The sequence below is a fragment of the Sebastes umbrosus genome, chromosome 18 (genome assembly GCF_015220745.1).
Source record: "Sebastes umbrosus isolate fSebUmb1 chromosome 18, fSebUmb1.pri, whole genome shotgun sequence".
Lineage (NCBI taxonomy): Eukaryota > Metazoa > Chordata > Actinopteri > Perciformes > Sebastidae > Sebastes > Sebastes umbrosus.
The window spans coordinates 577419-595210 of NC_051286.1; the positions used below are offsets into that span (position 1 = coordinate 577419).

The 17792-nt window shown below is 43.2% G+C and overlaps 1 protein-coding gene across 1 annotated transcript; it reads right to left on the minus strand.

Annotated features, from left to right (window-relative positions):
- Positions 1–217: 217 nt before the first annotated feature.
- Positions 218–17372, minus strand: flvcr1 (FLVCR heme transporter 1). The gene is made up of 11 exons (XM_037751410.1): positions 16211–17372; positions 14766–15122; positions 14221–14362; positions 12641–12781; positions 11481–11548; positions 10515–10618; positions 8361–8471; positions 6789–6894; positions 6551–6662; positions 6381–6448; positions 218–2646 (listed from the first exon to the last, which is right to left on the minus strand). Exons 1-11 carry the CDS (start codon positions 16568–16570, stop codon positions 2548–2550), a joined length of 1668 nt encoding a protein of 555 aa, XP_037607338.1. The 5' UTR covers positions 16571–17372; the 3' UTR covers positions 218–2547.
- Positions 17373–17792: the final 420 nt, after the last annotated feature.

Consider the following 17792-nt stretch of genomic DNA (forward strand, 5'->3'; position numbering starts at 1 on the left):
CGACATTTCGATATCCAAAATCTATGACGATATCTAGTCTGATATCACGATATCGATATATTGCCCAGCCCTATTATTATTAACCCTGTCATAATTTATTCACAAGAGAGGAATAAGTAGTCTAACTTGACAAGACAGAATAAATTATAGTATAACCATATGTCAAATATTAAGTTGCTCTATAAAAGTTATAAAAAACGAGAGAAAGACAAAGAAAAAAATGTGAGATTTTCATTTACATCAAACAATCAAGATTTATAATATTTCATATAAAGGTTTGAAAAAATAGAAGCAAATAAATATTGAGAAACAGAAGATCAAACAGTGGTTTAGGAGAAACGAGTCGACCGTGTTAAAAAGGTAATATGAAGAAAGGTTTAGGGGACAAAATCAGTAAAAATACCCCATCAGCTGAATGTCATATAGTCAACACTGATTAAAGGTGCTCAACGGGAGTTGTTGGGAACATTCAATCGGCTCTCAACAGTCATCACTTTGAAATGATGCTTTCATTTAGTCCTTGACAAAACTAAATTAATATTACGAAAACCAGAATAGTGTTGGAAGTTAGCTGACATGAAGATTTTAGGGGGGAACTGCTGCTATTCATTAAAATAAAATCCAAAATCAGGAGCCCTACGTGTAAAAGTCTGTCGTTTATAAGCTTTTTTCTTCTTAAAATAAAACTATCATTTACCATTTTGCTGTCAATTTACAAACTGACTTTGTTGAAGCATCCGGCATAGAGACGGGTGTCAGACTTTAAGCTACACGACAGCTAATTAAACGCTTTGCATCTATTTTGAAACTGTAAAAGTCGACAACATTCATCCACACGAAGTAAAAAAAAAAGTATAATTTGAGTTATAAATGTTTAAAGAAAGAACTACAAGATCCAGAATTCTTTCATACGACATCAAATAAAACAAAGAGATGGATCTGAAAACGAATCAGCAGCCTTTTCTTCTGATACATAAACACTTTGTGCTTCTCGTGTCCACTCGGCTTTGTTTTGTTACGTCCTTCTGTCTGTCCAGAGCGTGATAACGGACAGAGGTCGACCTTAAAAACACGTCTGAAAGCATCGCCTTTGAGTATAAATCTTGAAGTTGTGCGTGTGTTTCTTATTGTGCATTGTTTGGTCCATTATAGTTTGTGCAGTGAAGCCGTTGTAAAAGTCGTCCACATACTCTACGCCGCTTGTTCCCGAACCTATGTTCCTTGAGGAACCCCGGGTTGGGAACCACTGCACAACACATATTCTAGTTTACTAATGCAGATAGTTATTTCTTCATCAGTATAGTGTTTTGATTCTTGGTGCCAGTTATGTCAGAGCTCCTTCATAGCAGATAAACTGTTCTAAATGACCTTGTGGTTAAATAATGTAATTAATGTTAGATAGCTGCTAGACAATGTGAAACAACAATGAAAATGTTGTTTTGAAAGGCTAAACGCCAACAAATGTGGACTGAAGCAGAATATTTCGTTAGATTTTGCTATTAAGTAGCAAAACAAATATTTCTTTTTAAATAGTTTTATATGCAGACTTTTGTTGATCAGACAACAGTACTTTCTTCATAAGCATAGTGTTTTGATTCTTTGTGCCAGTTATGTCAGAGCTCCTTCATCGCAAATAAACTGTTCTAAATGACGTCTACTGTCCGTCCCCTTCCCTCCGCTCCCTTTGTCGGATGGAAAAGAAGGGGAAACTCAGGGATGCATCCCTGGAATCGAAATACAATTCTTCTCCGGTGTCAAAAAGGAAAAGCTGCACCATAAAACCTGTCAGGATTTACGTAATTGTTTAGATGTCTTAGGACTTGCTGTCGTAGCATTTATGACAAAGTCCGCCCATATTTATGAAGACTAAAACAAACTGTTTCTTGGCCCGTCTAACATGCACACAGCACGGCAGAAACATGATTTATGTGTTCCTCTTCTGTAGCTAACATGTCGTATGTGAAGAAGAAATCAGAAACATCTACAGTGTGTTTTCAGTCCAGAGCACGAGAGGATATTTCAAGTAAACTCAGGAGACGTTGGCCCCGTTTAGCGGCCGCAGTACAAAACCAAACAGAACCGCTCTCTAGTTCCTCCTCGCCGTCGCCCGGTCACTCCAACTACAGCAGAGCTTGTGATGGTGATCTACAGGTACGAACTGGAAGCCTGTCTTCCTTTGAAAAGTGCAGTGAGCTTCCTCTGTCTTCTTTTGTTTTGACCAATCCACAACTACCTCTCCATGAGGAAACCCAAAGTTCTGTGAATTGGAGGTAATCTTCTATGCAAGTGTTTGGGAGCGTGAGGCACCTGCATCCTACGGAGGCTCGACGCTCCGTGCCTCGTCGGTCACCCGCCTGGCTTGAATTAGTCTTGGCATCGCACCCAGATACTCCGTCTTTACGGTCACATCGAGGAGCTTGGCAATAAAAAATCAAGTTGCACCTTTGGGTTCCTCACGTGGAGCGATGGTGCCAGCCGGTCTCCCAGCAGAGCAGCAGCAGGGAGACCTTCACGGTCGTCCTGCGATCCGGCGGTGACTTGGCAGCGTCACAGCGAGGTCTCACGGGAGAAGCTGATCGACGGCTCCAGCTTGACGCCGTTGGTTTTCTTTTCTGAAGGGCAGTCACCGGGACACTCGCTGTGAAGCTGGGAGGAAGGAAGAGAAAGTTAGATAGCAACTAATCAAGTCCTCAAGCATTCGATGGAGACTAGAAGAGCTGAAGGGACGAATATCAGACATTAACAATGGAGTAACATTCAGTTTGATTAATGAAATACAACGCTGAAGGAGTGTCATGTTATCATGGTTAAAACATCTTTCAAATTGTTCTGAAGAAAACATGAATTGACCCGGTGAAGATAATGCAGTCTTGTGTTGCTTCTCAGAGTCTTTCTCTATAATACCACCAGATGGCGCCAAATGAAAACTAAACTGAAATCCTTCACATGCTGGTTTTAAGTGGTGACGATGCAAAACGAGGCCGTGCTGGAGATCCCCGACAGACTGGAACCAAGAAACGTTGGACAAAAACTGGGATTTTCCTTTTTCAAGTTTTTTCATTTGACTTTCAGGAGGAACAAAATAGAAGTCTAAAAACATAAATGTGAGATATTCATTTTCCATCTCACAATTCATCTGGAAAACCTCAAACTAGACTGTGTGATCTTTTAGTGAAGCTGGAAAGCTATGAGCTCAGGATGAAGAGGAAGGAGAGGATGAAGAGGAAGGAGGGAAGAAGAGGAAGGAGAGGATGAAGAGGAAGGAGAGGATGAAGAGGAAGGAGGGAAGAAGAGGATGAAGAGGAAGGAGAGGATGAAGAGGAAGGAGACGATGAAGAGGAAGGAGGGGGTGAAGAGGAAAGAGGGGAAGAAGAGGATGAAGAGGAAGGAGAGGATGAAGAGGAATGAGAGGATGAAGAGGAAGAAGAGGATGAAGAGGAAGGAGGGGATGAAGAGGAAGGAGAGGATGAAAAGGATGAAGAGGAAGGAGAAGATGAAAAGGAAGGAGAAGATGAAGAGGAAGAAAAGGATGAAGAGGAAGGAGAAGATGAAGAGGAAGGAGGGGATGAAGAGGAAGGAGAGGATGAAAAGGAAGGAGAAGATGAAGAGGAAGAAGAGGAAGGAGAGGATGAAGAGGAAGGAGATGATGAAGAGGAAGGAGATGATGAAGAGGAAGGAGGGGTTGAAGAGGAAGAAGAGGATGAAGAGGAAGAAGAGGATGAAGAGGAAGGAGAGGATGAAGAGGAAGGAGACGATGAAGAGGAAGGAGGGGGTGAAGAGGAAAGAGGGGAAGAAGAGGATGAAGAGGAAGGAGAGGATGAAGAGGAATGAGAGGATGAAGAGGAAGAAGAGGATGAAGAGGAAGGAGGGGATGAAGAGGAAGGAGAGGATGAAAAGGATGAAGAGGAAGGAGAAGATGAAAAGGAAGGAGAAGATGAAGAGGAAGAAAAGGATGAAGAGGAAGGAGAAGATGAAGAGGAAGGAGGGGATGAAGAGGAAGGAGAGGATGAAAAGGAAGGAGAAGATGAAGAGGAAGAAGAGGAAGGAGAGGATGAAGAGGAAGGAGATGATGAAGAGGAAGGAGATGATGAAGAGGAAGGAGGGGTTGAAGAGGAAGAAGAGGATGAAGAGGAAGAAGAGGATGAAGAGGAAGGAGAGGATGAAGAGGAAGGAGAGGAAGGAGAGGATGAAGAGGATGAAGAGGATGAAGAGGAAGAAGAGGAAGAAGAGCATGAAGAGGCTAAAGAGGAAGACGAGGGTGTGTTTGATGAAGAGCCTCGTCTTCAGGGCTCTTCGGCGGTGACTCAGCAGGACGGAGGGACATGAAGACTGATTGAAGAGAGTCCAGAAACAGAAAGAGGTTTAATGAGCCGCCTCGTCTGAAGGAACGTTTGTCCTCCAGAGGAGAAACACAAAAGAGACTCGATATCCAAACTGACTGAAGAGTCTCTGTTCAGGGGAAGTTTAGAGGAACGTTCAACAATCTGTCTCCTCATAAGGTCAACGCCGCCGCGGGACGCCAGGAGGACAAAGAGACACTCAGACTAAATGCTGTCCTCTCTAAAGGCCACTCCACGGGGACGCAGAGGGAAGACGGGATGGGAGATAGAAAGGAAAAAGAAATGATAGAGGAACTGGACGGGAAATGAAAAAAGGGTTCTGGATACATTTGATCTCTTTTTTCAGAACGCAGACGAGAATCCATCATCATCCAGGAAGTCAACTAAAATACTTAATAATAAGAATCTTCTGGGATATGATGCACTGTGTAAATAACAGCTTTCTAATGCCTAACCCAGAGGTCAGCAGCCGTCACTACCTAAAGAGGAAAAAGTTGTAATATTACGAGAATAAAGTCATAACTTTACGAGAAAAAAAGAAAATAACACGTAAAATTACTACTTTAATTTAATAATATTCTGACTTTATTCCATAAATCTCAGATGTATTTTTTCCTCAATGTGGTCCTAATACTCCGTCGTACCGTCGTACCATAGACCTACAACAATGATGAATGAAAATGAAAATGTAAACAAAGAACAGTTCTTCATTTCCATGTTTAAACCTCCACAGAGAGCCACTGGAGAGGAGCTGAAGAGACACAGGATGCTGACCGCTGGTCTAATCTATTCTTCTGTGAACAGAGACACAGAGACGCGCCTCGCACCTCCTGGAGAATGTGACTACACACCAGACACCGCAGAAGTGTGTTTGGACATCAGAACCGGGAGCAGTGGCGTAAATATCAACGGTGCAACCGGTGCGGCGTCCAAACATCCCCTTCCTACACCGCGTCCACACTGACTCCGTTATATGCTCTTCTGTTACGCTGTGTAAACAAACCACGTAGGCGACCTATCGGCTGTGAGCGTAACGTAACCACTCATCTTCGTTTGTTTGTTTGTTCTTTATAAAGAGAAAACGTTTAACATTGTGATATTTACTGATAATGACAATACAGCTGACAGCGGTAGGAAACTCTCAGCTCTCTGGTGATCTCCCTCCAGTCAGCTGACATCTCATTATGCAAATCAGCGGCATCCGGCGCGACTCACCGCCTCTGGAAACTCCCTAGAAACTTTTAAACTAACCGTTGATCTGAAATGAAGACAGATTCATCAACTGCATGAATTATTACTCGCATAAAATGTTTTCAGAAAAACATTTCGGTGAACTATTTTCGTGATATCAGAGAAGAAAGTTTCCAAACGAGCCTCCAGGTTGGTTCTGGTTTGAAAGCTGAGAGCAGCAGCCCACGGAGGGAAAGAGTTCGTCCAATCAGGGGTTTAGTAGCAGCACATCAAGCGTCCAGTGCTGGGAAGCGAGGTGATCCCTCGCCATAAAAAGCGCCCCGGTGGGCCCGGTACCGTGAACAGAAGTCCACTGAGCTGGTGATCTGCATGCTGCGTCTGCTGAGGGAGATCAGTCAGGACGCCGATCAACTAAATCAAAGACCGCCTGTTAAAAGATCTGAACACCGCGGGTCCACATTAAAAAGAAATGATTGCTGCAGTACTATATAGTGTATGCCTGGCGTGCATGAGAGGTGCCTGCACCAGTCCACTTAGAGGTATAAATCAGGCCTACTGTACGTCTCGTCTGTTGATCTGACTGAACCACCTCCAGGAGGAAAGATTCCACAATCTGTTTTCACTTCATGAAAGTGTGGCATCAAAACTTCTCACTTTCATGAAACCGAATCTGAAATAAAAGTCTCTCTCAAGCCGCTCAAAGACCGACGCACTCTTTCTGACAATGAGGAATATAATAATAATAATAATAATAATAATAATAATAATAATAATATGCAGGACATATGCAAAGTGTCCAACGAATGTGATGGACAGTAAACCTCCCTGTGTGTTTCTTGATGTACTTACTGCTTGCAGGCGGCTGCTGTCTGCTCCCATGTTCACGTTGTGTCTTTTCAGTTCTGACTTAATTAAGGCTGGAACATAAAAAAATGAAGAAACATTATATTTATATGATATATTTGATACGCACATATTCACACACACACACACACACACACACAACACACTCAGCCTACCGGTGAGCAGGATTCCCAGGAAGATCCAGGCGCAGAGGAAGAGATTCCCAGCCAGTGCACTGTAGTCCGTAGTGAGTTTACCCTGAATCAGAGTGAAGATGATCCCAAACAGCTGCACACACACACACACACACACACACACACACACACACACACACACACACACACACACACTGGTTAATGGATGTGTACTTGTAGCAGGTTCAGGTCGCTAACGTTGGAGGAATGTTTGTGGTACCTGAGCGAAAGCGTTGAGGAGTCCTGACGACGTCCCCTCAGACTCCGGGTAGGTGATCTCCACTCCGAACTCGAAGCCCAGCGGCAGGTAACCCGTCATGAAGAACCTGGAACACACACAGTCACATGCACAACTTCATGTACTGTCACATGCACAACTTCATGTACTGTCACATGCACAACTACATGTACTGTCACACTCACAACTTCATGTGTATTTTTCTGACTTGTTGTTTATATCATGAGTATTGCTGCGATTAAATATGTATAAGTCAGTTTGTAAGTGACGATGTTCAGGCTGAAAGGAACACAAATGATGGCTTTTATATGCTGCATCCTCAATATATTTAACAGGCTTTGGAATAAGCGCACTTTATTTGTTGATGAATTTCTATATTTATGTATCTATAAACACATAAACACACAGAGCCTGTTTCACACCGACAGCAGGTGTGTTTAAACCTACAGCAGGTGTGTTCAGACTGACAGCAGGTGTGTTCAGACCGACAGCAGGTGTGTTCAGACCGACAGCAGGTGTGTTTAAACCTACAGGAGGTGTGTTCAGACTGACAGCAGGTGTGTTTAAACCTACAGGAGATGTGTTCAGACTGACAGCAGGTGTGTTCAGACTGACAGCAGGTGTGTTCAGACCGACAGCAGGTGTGTTCAGACTGACAGCAGGTGTGTTTAAACCTACAGGAGGTGTGTTCAGACTGACAGCAGGTGTGTTTAAACCTACAGGAGGTGTGTTCAGACTGACAGCAGGTGTGTTTAAACCTACAGGAGGTGTGTTCAGACTGACAGCAGGTGTGTTTAAACCTACAGGAGGTGTGTTCAGACTGACAGCAGGTGTGTTTAAACCTACAGGAGGTGTGTTCAGACTGACAGGAGGTGTGTTGAAACCTACAGCAGGTGTGTTTAAACCTACAGCAGGTGTGTTCAGACTGACAGCAGGTGTGTTCAGACCGACAGCAGGTGTGTTTAAACCTACAGGAGGTGTGTTCAGACTGACAGGAGGTGTGTTGAAACCTACAGCAGGTGTGTTTAAACTTACAGCAACGAGAGAAAGAGAGACGGAGCCGACACCCTGTGTGTTGACTGTTTGTTTTGAAAGCAGGATTGTGTCGTTGTGATGAAGGTAACTGTATCTGTATCGTAGGTAACTGTATCTGTATCTGTATCTGTGACCTTCTGAAGGTCACAGGGTTAGTTTGAATCCCAACATCTGGGAGGAGAAAGCAACAACAGCCCGTCTGTCTTCAGCTTGTTTTAGTTTCAGAAGTGTTCAGTTAGTTAGCAGCCGTCACTCTGGTTATATTTCAACCGGTCTGACTGACTGACAGCAACAACAGTTTGTGACACCGGTCCAGTACTGAGGGAGAACGCTGCAGAAGACAGCTGCTCACGGGCTGCAACACGGTGCTATTCAATACTCAACACATCTCCCTTTAAGGTTCATTTAGAACAGATAAAAAATGTGCGATTGATCCTGATTAATAATATAAATAAATATATAATGAGTAAAAACCCGGTCCAGTCGGTAACCAAGTGTGTGATTTAGTGTTTTTCTTACCCCAGGGATCCAGCCGTGAAGAAGACCAGGATGATGTTGTCGAGGTTCAGAGTGAAGGTGAAGACCAGCATGCCCAGAAACGACAGGATGTAGACGATGAGAGTCGTCATCCTGGAGAACACAAACACACAGCAGAGGCTCTCGACTTACTCAATCACTTTGATTGACAGTATTTCAGTCACCAGTCAGAGAGAACGTATTTCCTCCAACTTGTCTTGTGAATGAAAACAATCTGATTCCCAGAAACTACGGAGGCATTAAACTAGAAGCTGATTGAACCCGACAGGTTAGTCAGGCAGAGTCAGGATTTCATTTCTCTGGACTCCTTCCAGCTCCATCGTCTCACGTTTCCCAGCTGTAGGACTTTAATTGTGTCCTCACATGAGCGTTAGACACGTGAAACAACTCTGATAATTCACTATATGGATGAAAGTATGTGGACAAGCCCGTCTGTTTTTCAAGGTGTGGGCCTCTTAGTTCCACTGAAGTGAAATCTCCACGCTACAGCAAACAATGAAATACCAGACACCTTCTTTCAGCTTTGAGGCAACACTTCTGGGACCCTTTCCTTTTGTCATAATGACAATGTCCCATAAAGAAATGTTTTTCCAGTTTGATGTGGAAGAATTTGACCGCAGTGAGCCGAGACGAGAAAGTCTAAAACGTCGGAGGGTCGTCGTGGATACGACCTGCACCCTCACATGTTAAATCCAGCGTGGTAAACACTACACATCCAGTAAAGGATGGAAACACTTTGGGTTTCACACATTGACAGGAAAAGCAGAGCTAGACAGAGCAGAGATAAAGCTGCATGCTAACTTCTAAATAAATTGCCAAAATATGTCCGAAAATAAGTCAAAACAAAGGCTGAAAAAAATCAGAAATATGTCAAAACATTTTTTTTTTAAAAAAGGCAGAAATATTTCTGAAAAAATGCCAAAGTATGTACGAAATATGGCCGAAAAACTTTTAAATAAAAAAGTTGAAATATGGCCGACAAAAGGCCGAAAAAATGCCAAAGTATGTCTGAAATGTGGCCCAACAAACGTCCGAAAAGAGGTTGAAAGAGGTCTGAATAAAGGTCTGAAAAATGCCAAAGTATGGCTGAAATATGGCTGAAAAATGTAAAAAAAAAAAAGTCGAAAAATATCTGAAAAAAAGCTAGCAGGAAACGTTATTGTATGGCGGTAACGTTATGGTATGGAGGTAACGTTATGGTATGGTGGTAACGTTATGGTATGGAGGTAACGTTATGGTATGGAGGTAACGTTATGGTATGGTGGTAACGTTATGGTATGGAGGTAACGTTATGGTATGGAGGTAACGTTATGGTATGGAGGTAACGTTATGGTATGGAGGTAACGTTATTGTATGGCGGTAACGTTATGGTATGGAGGTAACGTTATGGTATGGCGGTAACGTTATGGTATGGCGGTAACGTTATGGTATGGTGGTAACGTTATGGTATGGAGGTAACGTTATGGTATGGAGGTAACGTTATGGTATGGAGGTAACGTTATGGTATGGTGGTAACGTTATGGTATGGCGGTAACGTTATGGTATGGCGGTAACGTGGCGGTGGAGCCGTCCGTCGCTCTCGTCTCCGTGGTCAAATGGGCCGACGCTACAACTGTAGAGCACCCAGATACTGACATTATGTTCTCTGCATTGAAACGGCCCCGATGGAGCTGACCATGGATGGATAAAGAGAACGGAGCTGACGGGAGAGCTAGAGACCACCTTGGAGAAGTTACAGGAAGTAGACACGTGGGACTACGTCCGCTTTTCAAAATAAGATGTTAACAAAGGGAACTGTAGATACTAAATACATCTATGGAAATCAGATTGATGGATTATATTCACCAGAAGTATAAATCATTATAAATTAAAAAGATAAATCCACTAATCTGTGAGGGAAATGTCTTTATTCTTTGATTTCTGGGTTGCTGGATAATCAATGTAATCAATAATTCCTGCCAATGATCCTGATATATTTGACTTCAGGACGTCTCTGACTACAGACATGCTGAAAATCAAACATTCTACTGGATTCATTTAGAGATTTTACAAAGTGAAAGTCTCTAGAAGTGGAGGATTCATCTGGTTCCCTTCATGGTCTAGAGGTAAACAAGTTGGGTGAAGTGTGTTGCCTACTTGTACGTCTTGGTGTGGTCCAACCAGAGGCCACAGAGGATGGAGCCGACCATCCCAGCAACAACCAGAGTCAAACCGATTCTCCCGGCATTCATCTCCTGGTTCTGAGGACGGGAGATATGAGATATGAGATATGAGATATGAGATATGAGATATTAAATATGAGATATGAGATATGAGATATGAGATATGAGATATGTTAATATCGCCTCCGTGGGAACAAACTGCCGTCTTTTGAGCTCCTTTAAACTCATCAGATCTAACAGGTGGAGGATAAGCCGGTCACATGTTCTGGTAGGGGAAAGGGTTGTAAAGTCATCTGACAGTTCAGCTGAGAGAGTTTTATAAGTTCATGCCGGGGTGAACATCTCAGTGTGTGTGTGTGATAGGAATAGTGTGTATTGCTAATAAAAGCATAAAGTGGATGAGCGTCAGCGTCTCTGTTAAACTGACAGAGTGACAGCAGGCGGCTAATGAACTCAGACAATAAGCTCATGTCTTATCAAAGACATCACACGTCTCTTTGTTCTTTTCCCTCTAAATCCCTCTCTCTCTCTCTCTCTCTCTCTCTCTCTCTCCTTCCATCCAGCTTCCATCCACCTGTTTTATGAATATGTAACACCAGAATAAAATACAAAATAAAGCAGCTAAATGGAGCAAAATGATTTAAGTTGAGGTGGAAACCTGTTGAAGTGATGAAGAGAAGATCTGCAGATACAGACACAGATAGTTCCGTTATTATGTAGTTTGATCTGCTTTGTATCGTCGTCTTGTTCTTTCAGCTGTTTGTTCAATATTATTATATTCTTTTAGTACGCTTCCCTTCTTTACTGTACGCGGTCTTAGAGCCGGACCAGAACAAGGAAACAACTGGGTTTATTATTCTTCATTGTTCAGGCTGCATGAGAGATGGAGAGATTAAACCGTTTGTTTATTGGTTCCCTCCAGCTGTTTGTGTGTTCCTACCTGGTAGCAGGCCATGATCATCTGGTTGAGAAGAGTTGAGACGGAGTAGAAGGAACCCGTCATTATACCTGAGAGCAAACATACACAAAGAAGATATCTGTTAAGCTCAGGATTCAATAAGTGCATGATGAATATGTTCTGGCTTTTCTAACAAGGACGCATGCATTCATATTATTATAGAGAGTTCACTAAGACAGGTCTCTGTGTGTCTGTCCAGCTGTCTGTCCAGCTGTGTGTCCAGCTGTCCTGACTGGCTGGGAGTGTGTGTGCAATACGCCAAATTCACACCAGAGCAGTGGCGAAGTGCAGCCTGCGGCGCCGTCCGGCCTGCGGCGAGCTGCAGCCGTTTCATTCTGCGGTGAAATGCGGCCAAACTAAAAGTTGGTAAAAGTTGAACTTTTAGCGGGAAAGTGCATCCAGAGACGACCTGCAGCCAATCAGTGAACAGATCATGTGACTCCGTGACATGTTGACCTGTGTTACAAAGAATGTCTTCCCTCCTGAAACACATTGATACGCCTCCCGGTCGCAGAAAAATTGTATTATTACGTATAGCCGCACTTCACCGCTGCCTGTTGTGAATTCAGCGTTTGGGCTGCAACTAACCGTTATAGTCGTTGTCGATTATTCTCTCGGTTAATTGATTAGTTGTTTCGTCTATAAAATGTGAAAATGGTGAAAAATGTGGATCAGTGTTTCCCAAAGTCGAAGACAACGTCCTCAAATGTCTCAGAGATATTCAGTTTACTGTCGCAGAGGAAAGAAACCAGAAGATATTCACATTGAAGAAGCTACAATCAAAATGACTCAAACTGATTCATCCATTATCTAAACAGTTGGCGATTAATCAATTATTGGTTGCAGCTCTAGTGAGCATCCCTGATTGGCTGCTGCTTAGTTACAGAGTCGTTACGCATCCAGGTCAAATGAGTATACGACAATAAATATCCTCTTCTTTTAAGTCGGCCTGTCCGATGCAGAAGAGGACGTCAGCTGGACGTGTGTGTGGCTGATCATTTATACGAGGTGCGTTGTTGAAGTGGGTGTTGTGCCGTCACATGGAGGAGTCACGTGAAACAACATGAGACGGTCACGCTACAAACATGTAGAGTAGAAGAACACGGTGTGTGGCCCTGATGAGGCCAAAGCTGGACTCTCACCGTAGCTGACGAGGAGGAGGACGAAGGCTTTGTTCTTTATCAGGTTCATAATGGACCGTCTGTAGGAGTAGTCCTCAGGAGGAGAGGCCGGGAGGACGGCCTGGGCGTGACTGGGAGGGAGGAGAGGCCGGTCCTTTATCACTGTGGACCACACAGAGAGACAGTTTGGGTTAGCTGCTGGGACTCTAGGTAGTCACACAGATAACAGATAAATACATCAATACAAAGACTGTAAATACAACAATATAAGACAACCGGTCAGGTTACATCCATGTCTGTCCAAAATGTCAAAATGCAAAAATAAATAAATACAAATAAATACATAAAAAATAAATAAAAAATAAATAAAAAATAAACGCAAAAATAAATAAATGAATTCAATAAATGCAAAAATAAATAAATAAAATAAACAACAACAACAAAAACTAGGAAAGTGCCTGGTTATCCCGCCGAACATGGGTAAACCATGCACATACATTTTGAAAGTTAACTTGATTGATTTACATTTTCTACAACAATCGCATGGGGCACCGATGCAAAAATAAATAAATAAAAAATAAATGCAAAAATAAATAAATACAAAAAAATGCAAAAATAAATAAATAACAAATAAATAATAAATAAATAAATACAAATAAATAACAAAAAATTAAATACAAAATAAATACAAAATAAATACAAAATAAATGTAAAAATAAAAATGTAAAAAATAAATGCAAAAATAAATAAATAAAAAATTAATGCAAAAATAAATACATTTAAAAAATAAATACATATATAAATAAAAGGGAAAATTAAACAAAAGAGTAAATAAATAAGGGAATTAATGCAGATAAGATAAATAAATTAAGAAGCAAATTAAAACAGAAATATCAATTTATGTCACATTTTATCAATTAATTAATGTCTATATTTATCTTTAATATTATTTGTGCTACTTTTAATGACATATTTATTTATTTATTGATTGTCTTTTTATTTTGGCAGGTTCCGTCTAAGTGTAACCCTTAACCGTGGGCCTTTCCTTAACCTAATCCTGTTCTAATCTTAATCCTTCACTCAAGTCTTAATCCTGAACCGGTCCCTTTGATTTAAAGAGCGGCAAAATGTTCCCCTCTCCTACCCCCCCGATGTCCCCACTGTGGAGGACGTCTGAAATATGTCCATCCTTGTGAGGACATCTGTCCTCAGAAAGACAACAACACACAGCTGTGATGTAATGACGTGTTCCTGTCCTCACCTCACACGACTTCCAGGTAACTGAACCACAGCGACCGGAACAGATGGCGGCACGGCGTGTAAACGTGTGTGTGTGTGTGTGTGTGTGTGTGTGTGTGTGTGTGTGTGTGTGTGTGTGTCTGTGTGTGTGTGTGTGTGTGTGTGTCTGTGTGTGTGTGTCTGTGTGTGTGTGTGTGTCTGTCTGTCTGCGTGTGTCTGTGTGTGTGTGTGTCTGTGTGTGCGTGTGTCTGTGTGTGTGTGTCTGTGTGTGTCTGTGTGTGTCTGTCTGTCTGTCTGTCTGTGTGTGTGTGTGTGTGTGTGTGTGTGTGTGTGTGTGTGTGTGCGTGTGTGTGTTTGTGTACCTATAACGGCGAGGAGGAAGAGTGCCGTGGAGACGGCGGCGGTGCCGTAGAACATGATGCTGATGTTGTGACCCGTCAGTTCAATGTCGTTGGTGGTGGGGACCAACACTGGAGGCAACAGGAAGCCAATGGCTGTCCCCAACTGGGGACAAGAGACACAGAGAGACACAGAGAGAGACACAAAGAGAGAGACACATAGAGACATTTAGAGACATAGAGAGAGACAGAGAGACGTAGAGAGACACAGAGACACAGAGAGACACTGTTAACTAACAGTCACTCTACTGACTCCATGTCTCTACTCTCTTCTATCGGCTGTAGATCCACTCAGTGTCTCTAAACACATTGTAAACTACAGCCTAATCAATCACTCAATCAATCAATCAATCAATCAATCAATAATCTGTGGCATGCTGTGTCTCTTTGTATTCATTTTCTGTGTCTTTGTTGTAGTTTTGTAGTCATATTGTGTCTCTCTGTAGTTGTGTTGTGTCTCTTAGCATGTCTTTCAGGTACATGTTGCAGGTCAGGTGAAGCAGACTGACCTGGTTCCCCAGCACGGCCGTGGCGCAGGCGGTGGAGACCTCCCTGGGTCCGAACCACACCGAGGCGACCCGGGACGGCAGGCCGAGGATGAAGACCTGCGCCACGGAGCAGACCACCTGGGCGGTCACGGTGACGCCGAACCGCTCCGGACTCACGCTGACGCACTTCAGCCACGCGCCGGCGCAGTTGAGCCCGGAGCCCAGCAGGGCGGTGAGCCGCAGACCCCTCCGGTCCAGCAGCCAGGTGGCCGGGAAGATGAGCGGGATGTAGGCCACCATGTAGACCATGGACAGCCAGTCCACCTTGTCGTTGGTCACCCCGTAGTACCGCGTGAACACGTGCGTGATGATGCTGTACTGGATAAGAACAAGACGTTTATTTTATAGAGCACTTTTCAAGCACAAAATGCAATTCACATCATGTACAACAGAATACACTGGAACATAAATAATGAAATAAAGAAACAAGCATATACATATTCATACAGTTACATATGCACATATACACATCAGCACACTAAAGACTATAACTCAGCTGATGTAAAAGTCATTCTATAAAAGTGGGTTTTAAGACTACACTGTAAACAATGTCTGTTAATGTCCTGCAGGATTTCACCAGTATTAACCTGTTATTGCTAGAAACAGTGCTTTACTGTTAATACAAAAGAAAACCTGTTAAATTACTCTCAAAGGTCGTTTTTACATTCTTATAAAACATCCCTTTCCTGCTGATCAGCTGTCTAAAGTCTCATCAGTAACAGCTTCATGCAGTAGTTGTTGAGTTCTGGGACCTGGTCTGCTCATGTGAGGCTTGTTCATGAACATGATGGTAAAATCAGTGAATTATCTTTATTGTTCTTCATCACATGTTGTTCTGGTTTCATTCTGTGCTTGTAGCAGCTAGAGACACACAACAAGTCTATTACAGCCTTTTTCCTAACAGACTTTAATTGTATTTAGTGTGACTGTTCCTATGTCTGTAACCTGCTAAGTCTATTCATCTATAGGCACAAAATAATGTTTATTAAAATGTATGTCAAAAATAAATAGTGCATTAAAACAAATCAGTAAGATAATGAAAAAGAAAGGTGAAAAACAGCTTTATAATGTGTCTTTAAACAGTAAAATAACTGTAAAATACTGTGAAATTAATTAAAAAAATAGTATTTTTTATTAACAGTACAAAGCTGTAAATGTCAGCGACAGTATAATAATGTTAATATTACAGTAACATAAAGGCAACCCTGCTGCCAGCTCTTTACTGGTATTTAACTGGGACATTCTTCACAGTGTGGATTTAAAAGTTGTGACAGACTCTTCTGATCTGATGCTCAGTCCTGCAGAAGCTCCATCATCAGCTGTTAACAGACCTGCAGACCTGCAGACCTGAGGCCTGCTGGACGGTACCGTGTGGGGTGTGATGTGTGAGGAGCTCAGTTACATACTTGGATCCACTGGAAGGCGTTCACCAGAGAGTACAGGCTGAACACGGCCAGCACGGCGAACCGGCGCCGGTACAGCTGGGTCTGCAGCGCCGGTACCCGGTGCTTGTCCTCCTCTTCATCCTCTCCTCCTCCTCCTCCTCCTCCTCCTCCTCCGGCTCCGTTGGGCAGCATCTTCTCTCTCTCCTCCAGCTGCAGCTCCTTCTCCTCCGGCTGCAGCTGCAGCTCGGTGTCCGCTGCTGCTCCGTCCAGCAGCTCGGGGCTCTTCCTGCAGACCGTGATGTCGTTGATGTCGTCGTTAGGTGCGCGCCCAGGTGAGGTATCCGCGCGCAGATGCTCCTGCACGAGCTCTCCGGCGACCATGATGCGCGTCTGTCTCCGGTTTAATGAAGTGAGGAGGCGAGACAGGAAGCGAGGAGGAGCCGCTTCCTCATTCAGCTGCTGCTGGCTGCAGATCACCGCACAGTGACTAATAATAATGATATGATGTGAACCAGACTCAGAACAGATACATGTTAAACTACCTACTGTACAGAAAACATCCGGTTCATCTACTAATCTACCTCAGACCTCCTCTCCAGCAGACTGACGCTCTGTGCGCTCTGAGCGTCTCTGTCTCTCTGTCTCTCTGTGTCTCTGTGTCTCTCTCTGTCTGTGTCTCTCTCTCTCTGTGTCTCTCTGTGTCTCTCTCTCTGTCTCTCTCTCTCTCTCTCTCTCTCTCTCTGTCTCTCTGTCTCTCTCTCTGTGTCTCTGTGTCTCGTGTGGTGAATTGGTGAGCGTGGTTTGATAGCTCGTTGGAGGGAGGAGATGGAGGAGGAGCTCAGTTGGTGCTGAGGCATCATGGCCGGCTAGTTGAGGAGGTTTTTTTTTCGTTTCGACATAACAAAATAAAATAAAATGAAATATGGATGAAACCAAATGGAGAGAAAACAATTATAAATTAAAGAAAGAAAAAAATAAATAAACAAATAAAGAAAGAAAAAAAAAAAGTCAGGATGCAAATCAAGTTAAGGCAAGATGAACAGGAATATGATCAAATAAATGATCTCTCTCTCTCAGTCTCTCTCTCTCTCTGTCTCCCCCACCCTCTCTCTCTCTGTCTCTCTCTCTCTCTCTCTCTCAGTCTCTCTCAGTCTCTCTCTCTCTCTCTCTCTCTCTCTCTCTCTCTCTCTCTCTCTCTCAGTCTCTCTCTCTCTGTCTCTCTCTCTCTCTCTCTCAGTCTCTCTCTCTCTCTCTCTCTCTGTCTCTCTCTCTCAGTCTCTCTCTCTCTCTCTCTCTCTCTCTCTCTCTCTCTCTCTCTCTCTCTCTCTCTCTCTCAGTCTCTCTCTCTCTCTCTCTCTCTCTTTTGTTCAGCCTGACTCTGACACGAGGCCTTCCGATGCTGCTGAGCCAATAGAATAGCAGCTGCAGCTTGTTGTGTCTTGTCCTCTCTCTCTCTCTCTCTCTCTCTCTCTCTCTCTCTGCCTGCCTGGCTGCTGGATGGTGAATAATCGGTGTCCATGTGGAAACCGGGATTCCATGACGCAACAGCGTGTACTGGGAAATATGACCTATTATAACCCCACATTATTAATATAAGAAGTAG

Excerpts from the sequence above, each read along its gene's own strand:
- flvcr1 (XM_037751410.1), bottom strand. The coding sequence starts at position 16,570 with ATGGTCGCCGGAGAGCTCGTGCAGGAGCATCTGCGCGCGGATACCTCA. Across the intron at positions 12,782-14,220 it reads CTTCCTCCTCGCCGTTATAG|TGATAAAGGACCGGCCTCTC; the intron begins GTACACAAACAC and ends TGTGGTCCACAG. Across the intron at positions 8,472-10,514 it reads GACCACACCAAGACGTACAA|GATGACGACTCTCATCGTCT; the intron begins GTAGGCAACACA and ends TGTGTTCTCCAG.